General features: G+C 52.4%; 1 protein-coding gene across 4 annotated transcripts in view; it reads left to right on the top strand.

Annotated features, from left to right (window-relative positions):
• Znf385c (zinc finger protein 385C) overlaps positions 1–18,860 on the top strand; it is a 50,440-nt gene that overhangs the window by 14,562 nt on the left and 17,018 nt on the right. For 3 of the 4 annotated variants that reach the window (XM_087909985.1, XM_087909984.1, XM_087909983.1), the window contains exon 2: positions 10,830–11,081. In XM_087909985.1, coding sequence (XP_087766111.1) covers positions 10,832–11,081 — 250 coding nt within the window. In that variant the 5' untranslated portion in view covers positions 10,830–10,831. Of the gene's footprint in view, positions 1–7,908; positions 8,042–10,829; positions 11,082–18,860 lie in introns of those variants that run through there. The other variant, XM_087909987.1, reaches the window with a different exon arrangement.

Genomic DNA, 18,860 nt, shown 5'->3' on the forward strand with positions numbered 1-18,860 from the left:
CATACGATGTGATGGGTTCAGCGTACTCTGGGAGCCATATCTCTGAGGGCTTCCTGGAGGAGGAGACCACATCGAGAGTAACACATGGAGGTTTCATGCTGGGAGAAGAGACCTCAGCTGCTGCCAGATCTCTACGTAAAGTAGACTGTCTTGTTTTGTGTCACGTGGAACAGATAGAGGACTCGATTGTGTGGCAAAAAGGCTGTCTCCCCCAGAGATGAGCTAGCCAGCAATAGGACGGGGGCATTCTGTGGGGTCCTGGGGTCTCTTTCATGGGTTTGTGCAAACTTAGGACAGAGGATAACTGGTCAGGGCTGGTGTGAAAGGGACAGGGTGACCTCTGAGGTCCCTTCCAAGTCTGAGCAACTGCATTTGCCACTGACAGACGTGGGGTGTGGACCGCAGGGAGACAGTGCAGGTGGTTCTGGAGGGAGGATGAGTGTCCTGCGGGGCCTCGTGTATACAGGGTGTATACAGGGTGGATCGAGGCTGCCATCCCTTTCCCGGGTTTACTTTGTAAAAAGCGGGCACCTGTCTTATTGAGATGTAACCCATGCACCACACCATCCATCGTCTAACGTGCGTGGGCTTTAAAGTGGGTACAAAGTTGTCCCTTCGCTACTCTTCATGGAGAATCTCCTGCTTATCAGGCTCTGGGTCGGTGTCTTGGATACCCGAGAAATAAAGGTTCTGCCTCCGTGGGGGAGAGAGGTAAGTGTTCAAGCCAAAGAGCGGTGACCTGGGAGATGCAGGAGCTGGCTGAGGCAGTGCAGAAAGGAGCTGGGGAAAGGGGCATGGGGGGTGACATCTGAGCTGAGAGCCCAGTAACAAGGAGTTAGTGATGGTCAAAGGAATATTCCAGGCTGATGAACAGCAAAGGCCCTGGGACCGGACTCAGTGGGTAGAGTCGAAGGCCAAAACGGGCTAGGAGCCTGGGTGGCAGTCATGGTGGGCCAGTCATCCCCACAGCTCTATGGTATTTTCTCTTTAGGTGGCCTGTTCACTTAAGGTTCACCTCAGGTCAAGAAGAGGTGGGCAGCATGCCAAAGCCACCTGTGACCCTTTTCTTTGGCTTTTGCTTTCTTATCTGGTGATTGCTTCTCCAATGCCTAGCAGCAGGGCTAACCAGAGGTCATGACACCAGCCCCTACCCCACAGATTCTCTCTCCAACAGTCTCTCCTTCCCCTCACCTCTGGACAGTCCTAGGCCAGTCTGAAGGTTCTGGTGCTCACTTCCTGAGTTACTCTGGACCCGGATCTTTCCTGCTCTGTGAAGTGGGGACTCAGCCAGTCTGGGCAGAGTGGATGTCTCCTGGCTTGTAGGAGTGTGCCTTGTTGAGCAGCGGTGTCTGCCACTTCCCAAACAAAAAGGTCCAGGAGGAGGGTGGGTCCCCTGCTCCGGCTGGCCCAGTTCTTCAGCCAGGAGAACAAACCCCTCTCTGCCGCGTTCTCCAGGGCTGGGGAGGCGCCTGGCAACTACTCTGTAGCAGCAGGTCTTTCAGGGACGGGCTCAGAGGAGGCGCGGGACAGGGACTGGCCAGCTGCAGCTGAGATCACAGTCGCTCTGGTGCCGCTCAGCGGGGTGCGTCCCTGGCCCTGTTCAGGTAGGCGGGGGCGCCAGACTCCCGGTTCCCTGCACAGACTGACTGAGGGGAGGGGTGGGGGATGGGGCGGAGGGGCAAGCTCAGCAGGGTGACTTGGTGGGGTTGGGGGCAGCAGTTAAGTCCCTGCCCTGCCTTGTGATTTAGGGATATTCAGATGGGGACAGCCTGGGTGGTGATGGCAGGGAGGACCTATGGCTGTAGTGATGGCCAGGGAGGCTGGGATCCTTTGACAGCTAGAGACTTGCCTTTGGGAACACGGGCACCACCAAACGGCCCACTCCTTTTTCTCAGGAGTTCAGAGAATCCTGCTAGTTCAGCGACCTCCAGGAGGGCTCTAAAATGGAGGAAAGGGGGTGAAGTCCTGTTTTTTTGTTTGTTTGCTTGTTTTTGAGGGCACAAGGAGCACTCTGTCACCTGCCTCTACCCGTGACCTTCTTGGACATCAATGGCTTTTTTGTGCTATCCCCTCCACCAAGCCCAGGGTCTCATCTTCAGCAAAGAGGATGTCCTCCTAGTTTGATCCACCCCCACCCCTCCTCTGAAGTCATCCCTGGATACTTCAGGCCCTTCTCCTCCCAGGACCCTCTGACTTTGGGAGTGTTGATTGGTGGGGCTGTGGTGGACAGAGGGTGGGCTTTGAAGTGACATTTTTCTTGGTGCTTTAAGGAGTAGGGCTAGGAGAAGAGGTAGCATCAGTGCAAGCTCTGCCGGGATGCAGGCCCAGGGATGCTTGGGAGAGAGCACAGGGCATGCACCTACTCCCATAAGTTAGGTCTCATAGGCTTTTCCAGGCAGCAGAAGGAAGAAAGAGGTACTGAGTCTAGCACTCCCTTCCTCTATATTAGAGGTAGTTACTCAGAATTGCTATTGAGGACCATGCAAGTAGAGATGCAGGTTAGATAGTAGTTAGATAGTAAGAAGGACTTCCTTACTTCCTAAGAGTGGGTTGTGGGACTTATAGAGGAGTCTTAAGGCTTAGGAGAGGAAGCCCCTATCTTTTGGGCTTTCAGGAAGGGGGGGGTTCCCTGGAGCACCCAGAAACCAAGGAGTGAGGACAGGGCAGAGCATGGGAGATAGGGGCTGTGATCTTACCCGTACATCACACTCCCTCCCCTCCTCTGCCCTCTCACCCTTCCTCGGAGCTGGATGGAATCTTGACTTTCCAAAACTCTTGGCCAGCTCAGTCCCAATCCTAAGCACCCAGAAGTCCCCAGAGAGGAAACAGGTTTCTGTTGTCACTACTTGAGATAGGAGACAGACATGACAGTTTGGCATTTGTTCTGTGGAACCTCAGGCCTGGCCTCTGCTTCCTGGGGCCAATTCCAAGCTTCCTGTTGTATGGGACGGGGTGGGGGTGGGGGTGGGGGAGCAGCCCGGCTGAGACTTGCTCAGACCATCCATCCTGGTCCTCTTAGGCAGGGGGGGAGGGGCTCTGGCTCCTGTGGGGTCTGAGTCATGAGATGACCCTCTACCCTATATGCTATGATCATTGGTCCCTTTCTAACCTATCCTCTGGCTGGGCAGGCAGAGGACCTCACAGGCGAATAGTGGCTGAGAACCCTACTGAAACCCAGGGCTGTGAAATGCATTTATCATCTGTCCAGAGTGGTGGAGAGGGAACCTTGGGAGCTGAGCCCCAGTGCTCCCTCCATCCCACCCCCCAGCTCCATGTGAACAGTACAGGCTAGACAGAAGCTTCCATCGGCTCCCTGGGTCCCAGCCAGCTCGGCAAGGTACCACTGACTGCATCTACTCAAGAACTGCTTTCTGTGTTCACGCTGGGAGACGGCAGTGGGGAGGTGGCTGAGACGGCAGAGAGGTTACAAAGCTTGATAACAGTCCCTCAGCTCACTGAAGGGACTCTGGCTCCCCTCGGACAGGAGCAGTTGGAGGCTTTTCCCCTTCTGCAACGTTCCTTGCCTAACTGGGTCCACAGTAGGGTGGCCTCCTGCCACATTGCTCATAGCCACAAGAGTGACAGAGACGGTCGGTCTGTTTGGGTCCTCACCCTGACTCTATGTGACAGTTCTGGGTGTGGGGGTGGGGACCTAGCCCAGTTCACTTGCCTCTTCCACTCTGAGCACAAGTGTCCTGAGGCATGGTGGAGTGGTGGCAGGTGGTTTTCTTCTGTGCCTTGAGGTGATGGTCACTCACCCACCCAGAAGCTCCTTTTATGCAGCTAAGGTGGGGTCACATGGCCTGGCCAGACCACCCCTCCACACAGCTGCTCTCCCTGGTTTATCACTGTAGCTCTGCCTGTAAAGGTCCCAAGAGATCATGTTCAGCCTAGTCCTCTCTCCTTAAAGACCAGGAAACCAAAGCCCAGATGGACAGGGACTAGCTGAGGTTGACCTGCTAGCTAGCCAGGCCCCCTTCTCAGGGCCAGGGCCTGGGGCCTGGCTGAGAAAGCTGCAGGGTGGCTGTTGGCAGACATGGCAGGGGAAATGCCATGTGTAATTGGGCTCATCAAGTGTTTGCTGAGGGAGTCTCCATGCCCGACTAAAGATGGGAACAGGCCTAGAAGTTTCTCCTCCAGAAACCCCTTTGGGAGAGGCCATCTTCCCTGGCCTTCTGGGAGACAACTCTCTCCTCGGTATGCCGTGGCCTTTGACCCCGTTCCCTCTTATCCTCTGCATAAGCAAGCAGAGGATCTCGCTGAGAACAGCAGCTGAGGGGTCCACACAAAGAAAAAGGGTTCTGAAGGGCATGCACCATCCATCCAGAGCCAGAGGGTGGAGAGGGGACTCTGGGAGCTGTGTCTGCGTTCTCCCGCCTCTCTCCCATGTGAACAGATCCAGGCTAGACTGAAGCCTCTACCTGCTCTCTCAGAGGCTGGCCTCTTATCATGGATGCACCCCTTCTATCTGCTTCAGTCTGAGGCCCTCTCTCAGGAGAGGTGGGAACTGGAGCTGTATCCCCATTCCTGGGTACACTGGACAGATGGATCCGTATGTGCCCCTTCTCTCTTTCATCTTGTCCTTCCAGTTGGCCTCCCTATCTCTTCTTACTCAGAGTGTGGCACCTCCCTGCCTGGCCCCAGTGTCCAGACTGCCTCTCAGCTAGGAGCTTTCTGCTCCCATCTTGTCTTCTCTGTCTCTCTCCACAGAGGAGGTAACAGCTCTTTAGCCCCATCCAGTGCCTCCCCTCCATTGGTCCTTAGAGGAGAGGAAGGGAAGACTTCCTATAAGGAGTCTTTAGCTCAGGTTCCCACCACACATTTACCCAGATGCCAGCACCCTTGAGTCTCAGGGCACACTCTCCAGCTGTCCCTCCTCTTCCCAGATGCCAGCACCCTTGAGTCTCAGGGCACACTCTCCAGAGGTCCCTCCTCTGCTTTATCCTTTGTTCTCAGCCATAGTCCAGGCTAGTAGGACTGGGGTAAGGTCGGGGAGTCCACTGACTTTGGGTTTCCAGCAGATAACCTCTGGGGCCAACAGCAGCAGGGAAAAGGTGGGTGGGGAGGGGAGATGACCACCTTCTCCTGGAGGCCTCTGAGCCCAGTTCCCACTCCCCAGCTCAGGTGACCTCCGCACTTACCCAAGAGCATTCTCAGCCTAATATAGCTGTTATCTTGCCATGATTCCCTTTGAGTCTGTGAACAACCTCCCCACATTGAACCCCACTGGGCTGTTCAATTAAGAGAGGTGGGACAGGGCAGTGGTTAAGGGCTCTGGGTCAGACAAGTTCAGCTCAGGTCGAGTTGGGAATCCTGACATTCTCTAATCTGTGGGGGCGTGTGGCAGATTCCTAATAGTGCCCACCTCATGACGTTATTGCGGAGTTTAAAGAAAGATCTATGTGCAAAGATACACACAGTAAACTCTCTCACTAAATGGACTTTGCCATTAGAAAGACAGGATCTGGGGCTGGAGAGATGGCTCAGCAGTTAGGAGCACTTGCTGCTCTTCCAAGGTCCCAAGTTCAGTTCCCAGCACCTACGTGGGAGCTCATTCCAGTTCTAAGAGATCTAATGCCCTCTCTGCCATTTTGGGCCACACATGTGGCATAGACTTACACTAACTCACACACACATAAATTTAAAAAAAATAGTAATTTAAAAAATGCCAGATGGTGATGGTACATGCCTTTAATCCCAGCACTCAGGAGGCAGGTGGCTCTCTGTGAGTTTGTGGCCAGCCTGGTCTATTAGGGCAAGCTCCAAAGCTACAGAGAAACCCTGTCTCGAAAAAAAAAATAAAAATCCAACAACAAAGTAAGAAAACAAAAACAAAAAACAAAACCCCAGAGTAAGACCGTGGTGGCTCACAGGTCTCATCCCAGCACTTGGGAGGCAGAAGCAGGCAGATTGCTGTGAGTTTGAGGATGGCCTGGGCTACAAAGTTAGTTCCAGGACAAGTCAGAACTTGTTTCATAGAGAAACCCTGTCTCAAAAAACCATAAGAAAGAAAGAAAGGAGAGAGAGAGAGAGAGAGAGAGAGAGAGAGAGAGAGAGAGAGAGAGAGATCTGAGTTGGAAGCCATCCTGGTCTACAAAGTAAGTTCCAGGACAGTCAGGGCTACACAGAGAAACCCTGACTCAAGAACAAAACAAAAAACAAACAACAATGACAACAACAACAAAAAGAAAGAAAGAAAAGGAGGAGGAAAAGAAAATGATGACAGAATCTCATGTAGCCCAGGCTAGCCTTAAACTCTCTGTGTATTCAAATCTGACTCTGGCCCTTCTGCCTCTCCCCAGTGCTGGGACTATAGGCATTTTCTGCCACTCTGGGTTTAATGCCTCTAGGGCCCAAGTCCAGAAGTCCGTGCATTCTGGGTAGGCAACACCACCAACTGAATGGTAGCCCCAGGCCCAGAGAAGCTTCCGGGTTTTTTTTTTTTATTCCCAGTTTTCACTTGGTTTTCCATGGTCTTTGAGGCAAGTCCCAGGCCTTGCTCTTGGACTCGATTTTCTCCTCTTGGCACATCACTAAGACTCAAATGGAGGTCACGGGAGAGTGAGTCATGGTCACGGTGGTGGCGGTGGGGTGTGTGCCCGTCCGTGATGTTCACACAGAGTTGGATAAGCCATGTGCGTCCCCACACTTTGCCATGCCTCCATATGACGGAGAGCCCCGGCTTAGCTGGAACAGTGTAGCTCAGGATGGGGCAGCTGGAGAGGCTGGGTCAAACAGGACAGGCTACAGCAGGCCCAGCATCCTGGCAGGGGACACACATTAGCCAGGAATCCCAGGGGTTCTGCGAGCCCAGAGGCTGTATATCACAGAGACTTAACCAGCAGCGTGGCACATACTTGTCTCCTCGCTTGAGCTGTGTCCCTGTCTGGTCTGTCATAAATTGCACTGAGATTTCAAAATATCCCGGTCCCCTTGAGCTCTTCCTGGACAGCTAAGAAAGTCCCATTCCTTTGAAGTCGCCACCTGGCCCACGACACCTGGGCCACTTCTAACTCTGGCATCTGGGACCTCCTTCCTGTCTCCTGCTAGAGAGTGGAGGAAGAGTTGGAGGAGGCAGAAGAACTATTGGGCCTGCCATCTAGGGGTGAAAGAGGGCCAAATACTAGTTGGAGGACTCCGCACAGCCCTGGGGACCTTCTCACAAAGGGATAGAAGTGAGCCCCAGTGTCTTCTGTGGGGAGCACAGTGTTCTGGGTGCTTCGCATAGCTGCAAGGGGGCAACTGTGGTGCCTCCTACATCCAGAAGAATGGTGTCGTCCTGTTTAGGATAGCCGCCTCTCATCTCCCTGACAGATGACCACTGGACCACTTAGAAGTGACCACTGGGACTGCAGCCCACGGACACCACACTGCACTCGGGATGGGAGCTTCAAATTCTCATGCTTCTGTGGCTATATGAGAGTCAAACCCATAGTGTGTTAGTTTAATAGACTAGGGTTTAGTATTTAATAGAGTTTAATATTAATAGATCGATACAAATTGAACAACAGAAACTGATGGACTCACAGATCTAGGTTCTCAAGGCTGGGTTCCTGTGAGGACCGTGAAGAAGGGGAATCTGTCCCATGTCATTCCCCTAAATTGCAGTGGCTATCTGGTCATCTCTGGGGCCCTCAGCTTGTTAGATGCATTGCCTGACTCTGTATCCAACCTCACATGAACCTGTGTGCACGTCCGTGATGCCACACCCTTTATATACTGGATTTACCTGCTGTGTGACTATTCGTAGGGAGACATAAACATAAAATGTTGGCTCACCTCGGATAGGGCACCAATCAAAGACTGACTAATGACATTATTCTACCAAAGTATAGCTGAGTGACCCCGTGAGGTTATTGGAATTACTATAGAAGTATCAGCAGCTGTATCACCTGGAGGTCAGTCCCAGCTTGATCATCACTCAGGAAAACTGCACCCCACTGGCTGATGGGAGAGCATCCTCTCCCCAGGATTGCTACTGCTTCTACAACTTTGGGAAAGCCTGGTGAATCGTGGGAGTTTTAGAAGTTTTCTGAGTCTTGTAAGTTTTGTCAACTTTTTTAAAAATGTTTTTATTTTTATTATGTATACAATGTGCTGTCTGCATGTTTGCCTGCAGACCAGAAGAGTGCATCAAATCTCATTATAGATGGTTACAAGCCACCGTGTAGTTGCTGGGAATTGAACTCAGGACCCCTGGAAGAGCAGTCACACACCACCACCCTACACACTGGTCCAACTTCTTCCAGTAACCTTAGCTCCAAACACGATTACTTCTTTTTTTTTTAAAATATTTTTTATGGTTTATCTAACTTTATTTTATGTGCATTGGTGTGAAGGTGTCAGACCCCCTGCAACTGGATCTTCAGACAGTTGTGAGCTGCCATGTGGGTGCTGGGAATTGAACCCAGGTCCTCTGGAAGAGCAGTCAGTACTCTTAACCACTGAGCCATCTCTCCAGCCCCACACGATTACTTCTTAACACATCGAATGTGGGGACAGACACAATTTAACCTGTGACATGCAGGAAGTCTTAGATATTCCCCAATCGTTGAGGACAATGACATGGATGCCATGATGGCGCTCCACTGTGACATTCACATGGCGTGACCGAGACAGAATCACCTTAGCCAGCCATAGCGAACAGAGACATCTGCAGCACCTAACACATCACAGCTGACACACGGCCAGAGCTAAGACAGGAGGTGTGACCCAGCAGGGAACACCTGCTCTAAGCTGAGTCAGTCCTCCCCACCCACCCACAGTCTCCACACGAGTAATGCCAGACACGTATCACATGGACCACTGCCCACAGAAACATCAAACAGCTCACAGAGAACATTAAGGAAATGCGTGCAGGTTCACGGCCAGGGACTTGGGCAGTCCATCTCCTCATCAGGTGCGGACCCCACCACTGGACGCGTGTGCCTCTGAGAACCTTGTAGGATTTCCTGACTGAGCTGATGTGCAGAGTGGGACTAAGGACGCATGAAATGACCTTGAGGGAGAAGGATTAGCTTTCTCCAGCTGCCATCACAAAGCGCTGCAAGAAAGGGGCTTAAACGACGGAACTGTGTTGTGTCTCAGTTCTGGAGCTAAAGGCCTGAGTGAGCTTGGTGTCACGGGGTTGGCAGTGGCAGTGGTGCCTTCTCTTCTTACTTATTCTTTTCTTTAATTAATTAATTCATAGGCAGGGTCTGGTGTACCCTAGGTTTGTCCTCAAACTCCCTATGTAGCTAAGAATAACCTTGAGCTTCTCACCCCTCCAAATGTTGGACCAGCAGGCATGTGCTATTGATGCTTGATCTATGTAGTATTGGGGATTGAACCTAGGACTTCCCTTATGCAGGGCAAACAACTCTATCCTGAGCTACAGATCAACCTTTTACACTTTTTTTTTAAAAGATATTTTATTATGTAGCCCAGGCTGACTTCCAACTCCTGATCTCCTGCCTAAGCCTCCACTAAAGCTGGGATAACAGGTGTGTGTTACACCCAGGCTCAGGATCAATTTCTTCTGAAATAGCCTTGTTCAAATTTCTTTGTCTTATAAAGACAGTATTTGAGTTGGGTGGTGGTGGTGCACATCTTTAATCCCAGTACTTGAGAAGCAGAGGCAGGTGGATATCTATGAGTTCAAGACCAGCCTGGTCTACAGAGTTCCAAGAGGAACCCTGCCTGGAATTTAAAAAGTCTTTTGTCCACATTCTGCTATACTTAAGGTTAGAGCTTCAACATGAATGGAAAAAGTTTGCCCAGTTCATCTGTAACTAGAGAGATGGACTCAGTCATACTTTCTCCAAACTTTGGGGTTGCTCAAGTCTGAGGGGAACAGGCACTGACTTCGGGAAGTCTCCCAGTGAAGATGAGGCAGGAAACACACATGTATGCACACACACACATATTCACATGTATAAACGCACACACATACAAATGTGCACACATATACACACATGCACAGGTCACACGCATGTAAAGGCACACACATATACATATGCACACATATATGTGAGCACATGTGTGTAAATTCACACACATATGCACGCCCGTGTGTAAGTGCACACACGTGCATACATATGCACATGCACACACCAGGAAGGAAGTGAATATTACAAGTTGTGTCTGAGAACTGGAATTTGGCAGCCAGCTCCTGAATAGAAACAGAAGCAGACAAGCAAGAGAAAGTACTGAGAAATGAGTTAGGAAGGAGAGGGTATTGGAAAAATGGGGATAATCGCCTGAAAGGAGAACGTGAGAGTCCGGGTTGGGCGGTGTGTGAGTGCTGCATCCAGCAGACCCAGGTCAGTAGGGGCATCTTATGCCATGTGGGACAGGGGTTGGGATGTCTCTGCAGGCTGTCACTACCAGTGAATGTCACCTGCTAGGTATAGGGCACAAGATGGTTGGGCTTCTGCCACAGGGCGGTTGTGTCTCCAGCAAGATCCTCATGCCGGTCTGTCAGAGGATTGCCAGTTCCTGCCTCGAGTCTGAGAACAGGACAATGGCTTCCCCAAACATGACTCCGCTCATCTGCTGCTGTTTCCCAGGGCCACCTTGTCCCCTAGACCCCATCCTCCTCTCCGAGATTCGCTCTCAGATCCTGTGTGCCACGGGCCTCCCAGTGAGCAATCATTTCCGACTGTCTTACAAGTGCTGCTGTATGTTAATGCTACGCTGCCTAAACAGACCACCCCCTGTCATGTTCCCTCTTGACATTTTGGCTGAGGAGTGTGGAAGTCAGGAGGGGTCACCTGGCACACCCACCGGCGTCTCCAGATCTCAATCTGCTCAGTCATCGCATGTCTGTCTCCCTCTCTCTGTCTGCTCAGGTATGAAGCGGCCACTGAGCCCATCCCCCTCAGGTGAGAAGGAGCCCCCCACAGCTGCAGCATCTGAGTGCCCCCCTCACTCTCCAGAATCATCGAAGCCTAAGCGGGAAAGGAAACGACCTTCCTACACCCTCTGCGATGTCTGCAACATCCAGCTGAACTCTGCTGCCCAGGCCCAGGTGCATTGTGGGGGACGCGCCCACCAGCGGAGGCTTCGGCAGCTCAGCCTGGGCAAGAGCTCTGCAGGGCCAGGTCAGTGAGGAATGGCGCTGAGCCTAGCACCCCTTCTATAAACTGGATCTGGGTCCCTTTAAGGAACCCTGAGTCTGTGGCTTCCCTGATACTGTCAGGGGCTGCAGCTTGGTGGCATGCCGCCTACCCCGCATGTGAGCTGGGTTCAGCACTGCAAAACCAAAGAAAGTTTGGTTTTGCTTCTGCACAGCTTTCTATGGGATCTCTCGGGATGTGGGAGTCTTGAAGTCTCCTTCCCCCCTACCCCCATCCAGACAGGGTTTCTCTGTGTAACAGCCCTAGCTGTCCTAGAACTAGCTCTGTAGACCCGTCTGGCCTTGAACTCACAGAAATCCACCTGCCTCTGCCTAGTGCAAAGATTAAAGGCATGCACCACCACCACCCAGGTGAGGTCTCTTCTTGAGGTCTCTTCAGTTCTAGGAGCTCTCCCTGTGGGTGGTGTTTGTGATGAGGACATTCAGAACATTTCTCCAGCCTGGAGCTTCCTGGCAGGGACAGCCATCCAGACAATGGCCTGACCTTCAAGGTGTTCCAAACTCCTGCTTTTCAGGCAGGGGTCAGCGTGATGCGCAGCTCTCCAATCTAGGAACAACAGGAGCTGCTCTTTCCATGGCAACGAGACTCCCAGCCAGGATTTCTGCCTCTCCCTAGCTGGGGTGACTTTGTAGGGGTTTCGCTGCCAGTGCTGGAGGGGCAGCTGGCTGCAATGCAGTGTTCTGGGGGAGATGGGTGAATGCATCTGTGAGGGTGATGCCTGCTGACAGGCACATGGGGTCACGAGCTGCAGGCTGGCAGGGAGGACAGATCCACATGCAGGCCTAGGAGGGAGAGACAGGGGGTATTGGTACCCAGATTCTGGAGGTGATTTCAAGAAACCCATTTTGCAGCCCAGCCGGGTGGTTTCGCCAGAGGCTGCCCTGAACCTTGAGAGTTCCTAATCGTTGGGTGACATTTATACAGTGCCTGCTTAGCATGATGGGAATTGAGACGCGCTCCCAGGGGCACAGAGACCTCGGAGCGAGAGAGTGAGGAGCGTGACAGGTGAGGGGCATTTCAGGCAGAGGTCACATCCACAGCAAGGGACAGGAAGATTGGCAGTGGGGATTAACACTTCCAAGGAGGCACTTAGAGTTGGACTCCCAAGGCTGGGACTGACCGATCTGATGGATCAATATTTCTGAAGGACAGGGTTTGTTCAAAGGTCATTCATTTAAGCTGGGTGGATGGTACATGCCTGTAATCGGGATGCTGAGGCAGGATGGCTATAAATTCAAGGCCAGCGTGGATTACATAGCAAGATTGTCTTTTAACAAGTCATACATTTATTCATTAAATATATTTATTTATCTATTGAGGTTCAAGCTGCTGTTCAGGGGGCTCACTTTTTTGTTGTTGTTCAAGACAGGGTTTATCTGTGTAGCCCTGGTGTCATGGAACTCGCACTGTAGACCAGGCTGGGCTTGAACTCAGAGATCCACCTGCCACCTGCCTTTGTGCTGGAAATATAGGTGTGTGTTGGAGGAAGAAGAGGGTGCTTACAATTTTAATACTTTTAAATTTGGGGGGGGAGCTGTCTAAATCACTCTACAGAAAAATGAATTTATTCTCAGGTGGTACTAGACCTTGTAGAGGTGACAGAGCAGAGTGTCAAGAGAATCCAGGAGAAAGCTGAGCCTGTTGACACAGGCTAGTAAGCCCAGGTATTTGGAAGGTAGAGGCAAGAGGATCTCAAGTTCAAGGGTAGCCTTGGCTAGAGAGTGAGTTCGAAGCAGCCTGGGCAACTTAATGAAATCTTGTCTCCATATTAAAAGTAGCAAAGGTTAGGGATATAATTCATAGGTAGAGCACTTGCCTAGCCTGCTCGAGGTTCTGAGTTCAAATCCCCAGTACCAGAGAAAAATGAAAAGGCCTGGTTAATTCTGAGTCTTCCCTGGGCCATGGCCTCAGGTACATCTCCCAGGATAGGGAGCCGCTAGCTAGCAGTCACCCAAGTCAGTAGGGAGAAGAAAAGGCACAGGGTTTTGAATCCTGCTGAAAACTGTTCCCAACCTGGTGTGGGATCAGGCTGGGGCTACTGAAGCTCCCTAGGGAAATGAAGAGACTCCCACCTAATTCAAGGACCCTTGGTGGGGGTGGGGGGGGCAGGAGTGGGGAGGTTGGGGGAGTGTGGTATGCAAGGATCTTGCACTCACTGAGATGCCACACCACGTAAGGAGACCAGAGGTCCTTGTCTCTTGTAGCCAGAGCTGTCACTTTGATTAGGGTCCTCTGGGGCTAGAGGCTTCCCTTGTGACAGGCAGTCACAGGCAGTGAAGCCAGGACCCTCTCCTGCTCTCCTTCTTGAGGGTGGGGGGAATGTAGGAGGAGCTAAGGAGGTAGGCGTGGCCCTTTCCTCCTTGAGCTTCCTCTCTGGCCCACTTCCTTAGCCATGACCAGCTGCAGGATCTCTCGCTGTCACCCTTGGGTTCCACGTCTCTATCTCCACCTCTTGGCTCTCCCCCAAGGCTCCACATCTGCCTCACCTGTCTGCCACCCAGGAAGCCGAATGTGTCTTGGGCTATCCTTTACTGGCTTACCCCGACCTCAGGGGATGTGGGCACCAGGAACCTCCATCAATGAGACTGAAGCCAGTGAGGCTACTCACCGCACACAGACCCCACCCTAAACTACTCAACACCTCCAAACACAAAGGCGCAGGCACAGCTTTCTGGCTCCAGCCCAGATGTTGATGTAGCACAGTGAGTTGTCACAACACCTGGGCCAGAGGCTGTGACCTTCCAGTGCCCTAGAGAGCATTAGGGAGAGCTGAACTGTTCGCAAAGCAGGTCAACATCTGGCAGGCAGCCCCCGATCCCGACCCTGAAGATGACGATGTTCAGTTCTCATTCTGCACACAGGACTATGGCGGCTCAGAGGGAATAATAGCCAAAGGCAGCTTGCTGGGTCTTGATCCCAAATGTCTGACTCTCAATCCTATCTCACACTCCTGCCCTGGCGGAGGAGAGCGGCCAGTGCACGTGAAGAGAAGTCGAGTTGGTTGGTCATGGTGGCATATGCCTGTTATCCCAACATTTGGGAGGCAAGGACAAGAGGGTTCTTGGGAGTTCAAGGTCTGGGAGTTGTAGAGAGTTTCAGGGTAGCTAAGGCTATATAGTAGGCTTGGGGAGAGAGAGAGAGAGAGAGAGAGAGAACCACGATGTGATGTCTGAGTATGGGAAAGCAGGTTGGCCTGAGAAAGTAGGTCCAGCAAGACGGTTATACAGGTAATCATGACCATATCTCTATTCTATGTTTCCTCAGCTTAAAGTGGGGAACCAGGCCCAGTGTGGTGGTCATACATGCCTTTAACTCCAGCACTCAGGAGGCAGAGGCAGGTGGATCTATTTGTGAGTTCAAGGCCTGCCTGGTCTATGCAGTGAGTTCTAAGACAGCCAGGGCTACATAGTGAGACATCGTCTCAAAATAAATACATAAAAGAAAGGAAGGAAGGAAGGAAGGAAGGATGGAAGGAAGGAAGGAAGAAAAGAAGGGGAACCCCTAGCCATCTTCTGCCCCTCTAGATGGTTAAGGAAGGGTAGCTTCCTAAAGTCAGCCACTTCCTCTCTGACTCTGGGTAAAGTCAATGGCACTATCCAACTTAGAATGAGCCCAGGCCCTTTCCCTCATCATCCATCCTGAAGGGACAGGAAGGGACTTCAGAAATGCCTTAAGCTCTGGTTTACTGAGGTGGCTAGAGGAACCCTGGAGGGAGGATGTAAGACAGACACTGGGAGGGACAGGCGAACAGAGATGGGTCAGATTAAGACAGAGATGACTGCTGTTATGGCATTGAGAGTGGAGACTTCCGCACTCCCCACCCCTCCTAACACCCTAGCACTCTTTCTCCTCTGCAACTTTGATCTTTGAAGCCTCTGGCTGTACCCTGAGTCCTGGAAATCAAAGACTTGGGTCATGCCTGAGTCACTGGCTTGATGAGCCTTCCTCACCCACTGCTCCCCACAGATGGATTAATTTCAGTCCCCCCAGGAGGCTCTGGAAGCCCTCCCCCTGCCCCTCCCATCTCTCTGGGTTGCTGATTCCTCTTCACTGAGGTACCTCCTCCCTAAATCCCCCCACCCCCGCCCGTTTCCAGCCCTATCATCCTGAGGCCTTCAGGTGCAAGTTTCAAAGGAATAGTAGTCCCCTTCAGACCACCAAGCCCGGCTACTGCCTCCTACTGCACCCTCCTTCCGTGGCAGGTGACAGAAATATCCTACATTCTCCCAAGACAGCCAAAACATCCTCTTCCCCCAGGTGAGACCTGCCCCCCCTTCCAGACCACCCAGAGAGGTGAGGCTGTCTGGGTAGAGAATTAGGGGGCTTAGTTTAGATCTCTGCCTGGAAGAAGGCAGAACTTCCCGGTGTGTCTCTGGGTGGGTTCATTAACTCTAGGCTTGAGTTCCTTTCCTTTACCCACACAGACAACTCCTTCCCTCTCAGAGCCCCTTCCTGCCGCGGTCAGTTCTTTCCTGGGCTTGCTTCGCGGGGCAGATATTGGCTGCCCTGAGATTACGAGTTTGTCTGGTCATTGTCTGATGGAGAGAGGATGCTGAATTGGGGCCCCTCACTGCACTCCCCCTGTACTGGGCACAGACAGGATTTGGAATTCGAGACTGGATCCCAGCTGTGGCTTGGTTGTCTCCCTTTTTCCTATGCCCCCCCACCCCTGCCCTGCCTGGCACAACCACCAGGTGCTCAGGTGAGTAGGGTGTCAGTTATCAGCACCTGGAGAGGGGAAGAGGAAGGAGCAAGCGGCAGCAGAGAAAAGAGATGGGATTCCTCCCCCACCCCCCACTCCCACCCCCAGCTGCCAGGTGTCAGAAGTTCTAGCCGCTCAGGCAGGGCAGACTATTCCCCACTTCCTTCCTGACATTGCAGAGGTAACAGATCTAAGGGGCTAACCTGGGCTCCCCGCTCCCTACCTCAGTGGCAACCCCTCTGTGACACTTCTCTAAGCCTGTTTCCCCTTCAGTAAAAGCAGGTAAATATGAGGTGACGGCCAGGAGAGAAACAGGGTGAGAGGGCAACAGCATCAGCGAGTCCAGCAGCAGTGAGCAGGGGAGCCTTTCAGCAGTGCAGGGGTGAGGTATGGGGGGGTAGTACCTCTGTCCCTGGAGGTTTCTGTGGACAAAGCCAGCCTTTTGTCTCAGCACAAGAAGCACTAGGCAGGGACTCTGGGGCACAGGAGGGGGGGGGGGAGTAGACCGCACTGCTCTGACTCCTCTGTCCCAGGTTTCCACCTTCCCTCACACTCCTGCAGCCTGGCAAAGATCACACCCTGCTCAGTCCCCATGGTCCGGACTCAGAAATCAGGGACTGCTCACTCCTTTTCTGGCAAGGGGGAACAGGGCTTTCCAGCCTAACTGGGAGTCCCTCCCTCAAGCCCTCCCCTCCTGTCCCTCACATCCCCCTTCCCTCTGTCACTCTGGCTGGATTTCATTTGCTCCTGCCCTGCGCACTGCTCAGTGGTGTCTCCAAAGGCTGAGAATGCTCTTGGGTAAGTGCGGAGGTCACCTGAGCTGGAGAGTGGGGACTGGGCTCAGAGGCCTCCAGGAGAGGGTGGTCAGTCATCTCCCCTCCCCACCCACCTTTTCCCTGCTGCTGTTGGCCCCCAGAGGTTATCTGCTGGGGACCCAAAGTCAGTGGACTCCCTGACCTTACCCCAGTCCTACTAGCCTGGACTGTGGCTGAGAACAAAGGATAAAGCAGAGGAGGGACCTCTGGAGAGTGTGCCCTGAGACTCAAGGGTGCTGGCATCTGGGAAGAGGAGGGACAGCTGGAGAGTGTGCCCTGAGACTCAAGGGTGCTGGCATCTGGGAAGAGGAGGGACATCTGGAGAGTGTGCCCTGAGACTCAAAGGTGCTGGCATCTGGGAAGAGGAGGGACAGCTGGAGAGTGTGCCCTGAGACTCAAGGGTGCTGGCATCTGGGTAAATGTGTGGTGGGTGCCTGAGCTAAAGACTCCTTATAGGAAGTCTTACCTTCCCCTCCTCTAAGGACCAAGGGAGGGGAGGCACTGGATGGGGCTAAAGAGCTGTTACCTCCTCTGTGGAGAGAGACAGAGAAGACAAGATGGGGGCAGAAAGCTCCTAGCTGAGAAGCAGCCTCTACCAGGGTCAGACCAGTACCCTCACACCCTGCTTTACCTGTTTTACCTGTGTCCATGTCCCTGCACCCTACCTGCCTCCCCACACAGGGTCTTACCAGGTATTTTGTTTTTGTATCTCTCCCCTACTGCCCACCCCAGCTCCCACAAACTCCTGCCACAGTCCAGGCTGGTTTTGAACTTACTCTGCAGCCTAGGATGGATTTAAACTCACCATCCTGTCTCAACCTCGAAAGTGCTGGGGTTATAGGTGTGCACTACACCTGGCTTGCGGGGCTATATATATATGTGTGTGTGTGTGTGTGTGTGTGTGTGTATTATATTATATAATATATAATATATATTATATATATATTTTTTAAGGGAGGCAGCTTTCAAAGGTCTCTGGAAACCTCCTCCAGGGACAAAGGTCTGGAGGCAGGGGGTCTCAGGGGGCATAGTGGAGTTCTCTAGCTACGGGGTTTGGAGTTGCTCTAGCTAGGCCAGGGTCTGAAGGAAGCATCAGCACACTCTAGACATCCTGGATGTGAGAGAGAAGGTTCTGGTGAATGCGAGGAGGAACCCTTGTCCTGGCCCTGGCCGTACTTAGATTCCTACTGGGGAGTGGCGTGGGCAAGCGTTGGGTCTCAGTTCAATCTGCCCCTCACTTCCATTGCCGCTCACCAGCCCCACCCCATCTTTGACCCTCCCTCTGGATTTCTGTTTTTCTTTGCAGATTAAAAAAATTATGAGCACGTATCCATTCTGCATACTAATGGGTTTCATCATGAGATTTTCATGCTTGCTGTGTGTCAGTTCTTTCCCCATCGCTCTCTAGTCCACTCCTGCTCCCCTTCCACTTCCCAAATACCCCCCCTTCCACTTCCACATTCTGTTGTTCTTTTCCTTCTTGGCGAGTCAATGAGTTTCATTAAGGTTGCTTGCTGGAGCATGCATACAGGAGAGGTTATGTACAGGCCTGTAGATGCCTTACCCACGGCTATACCACCAGAGAAAATGCCTCTCCCTGCCTGAGGAAGCACTAACCACTTGTAGACCCCCAGGGAGGTGTAGGGCCTCATGAGTCCCTCCTGACTGTTTGTTTTATATGTAATAGAAATACCATCGTTATTTTTATGTGTGCATGCATGTGCACATATGCGTGCTTCTGGGAGGTCTCTGCCTCTGCCCTGAGGCTGGGAGTGAAATGAGAGGGTAAGGAGACTGTTGGGTCACATGATCACGTAAGAGCCAGATGCATGTGGTTATCTAAGGACATGTGTGCACGCGCTTGTCCTGGGTATCGATCTCAGGGTGTTTGCGTCTTTCTTTGCCGAGACGCATGCCGCTCAGCTCACGCTTATGGCTTCTAGTGGTCCAGAGATATCCTCTAAGGGTCTGTGTCCATTGATCTGTTGATCATGCCCATCCGTGTGTGCACACAGGCTCACGCTGGGTCCCTGAGGGCATGTGCGTTACTGCATGAGCCTCATGTACGTTGGACATGGCTTCACCGTGGGGAGATGTATGTGCATCTGTGCCTGGCTTCTATGTCTAGCACTGTCTGTGTGGGTGCCTGCGGATCTCAGGGTGGGCATCGATCTTTTCCAATTATGGCACAACTGCAAAACGTGGTTTCCTTGGATCCTCTCTATT

The sequence above is a fragment of the Myodes glareolus genome, chromosome 9 (genome assembly GCF_982192425.1).
Source record: "Myodes glareolus chromosome 9, mMyoGla1.1, whole genome shotgun sequence".
NCBI lineage: Eukaryota > Metazoa > Chordata > Mammalia > Rodentia > Cricetidae > Myodes > Myodes glareolus.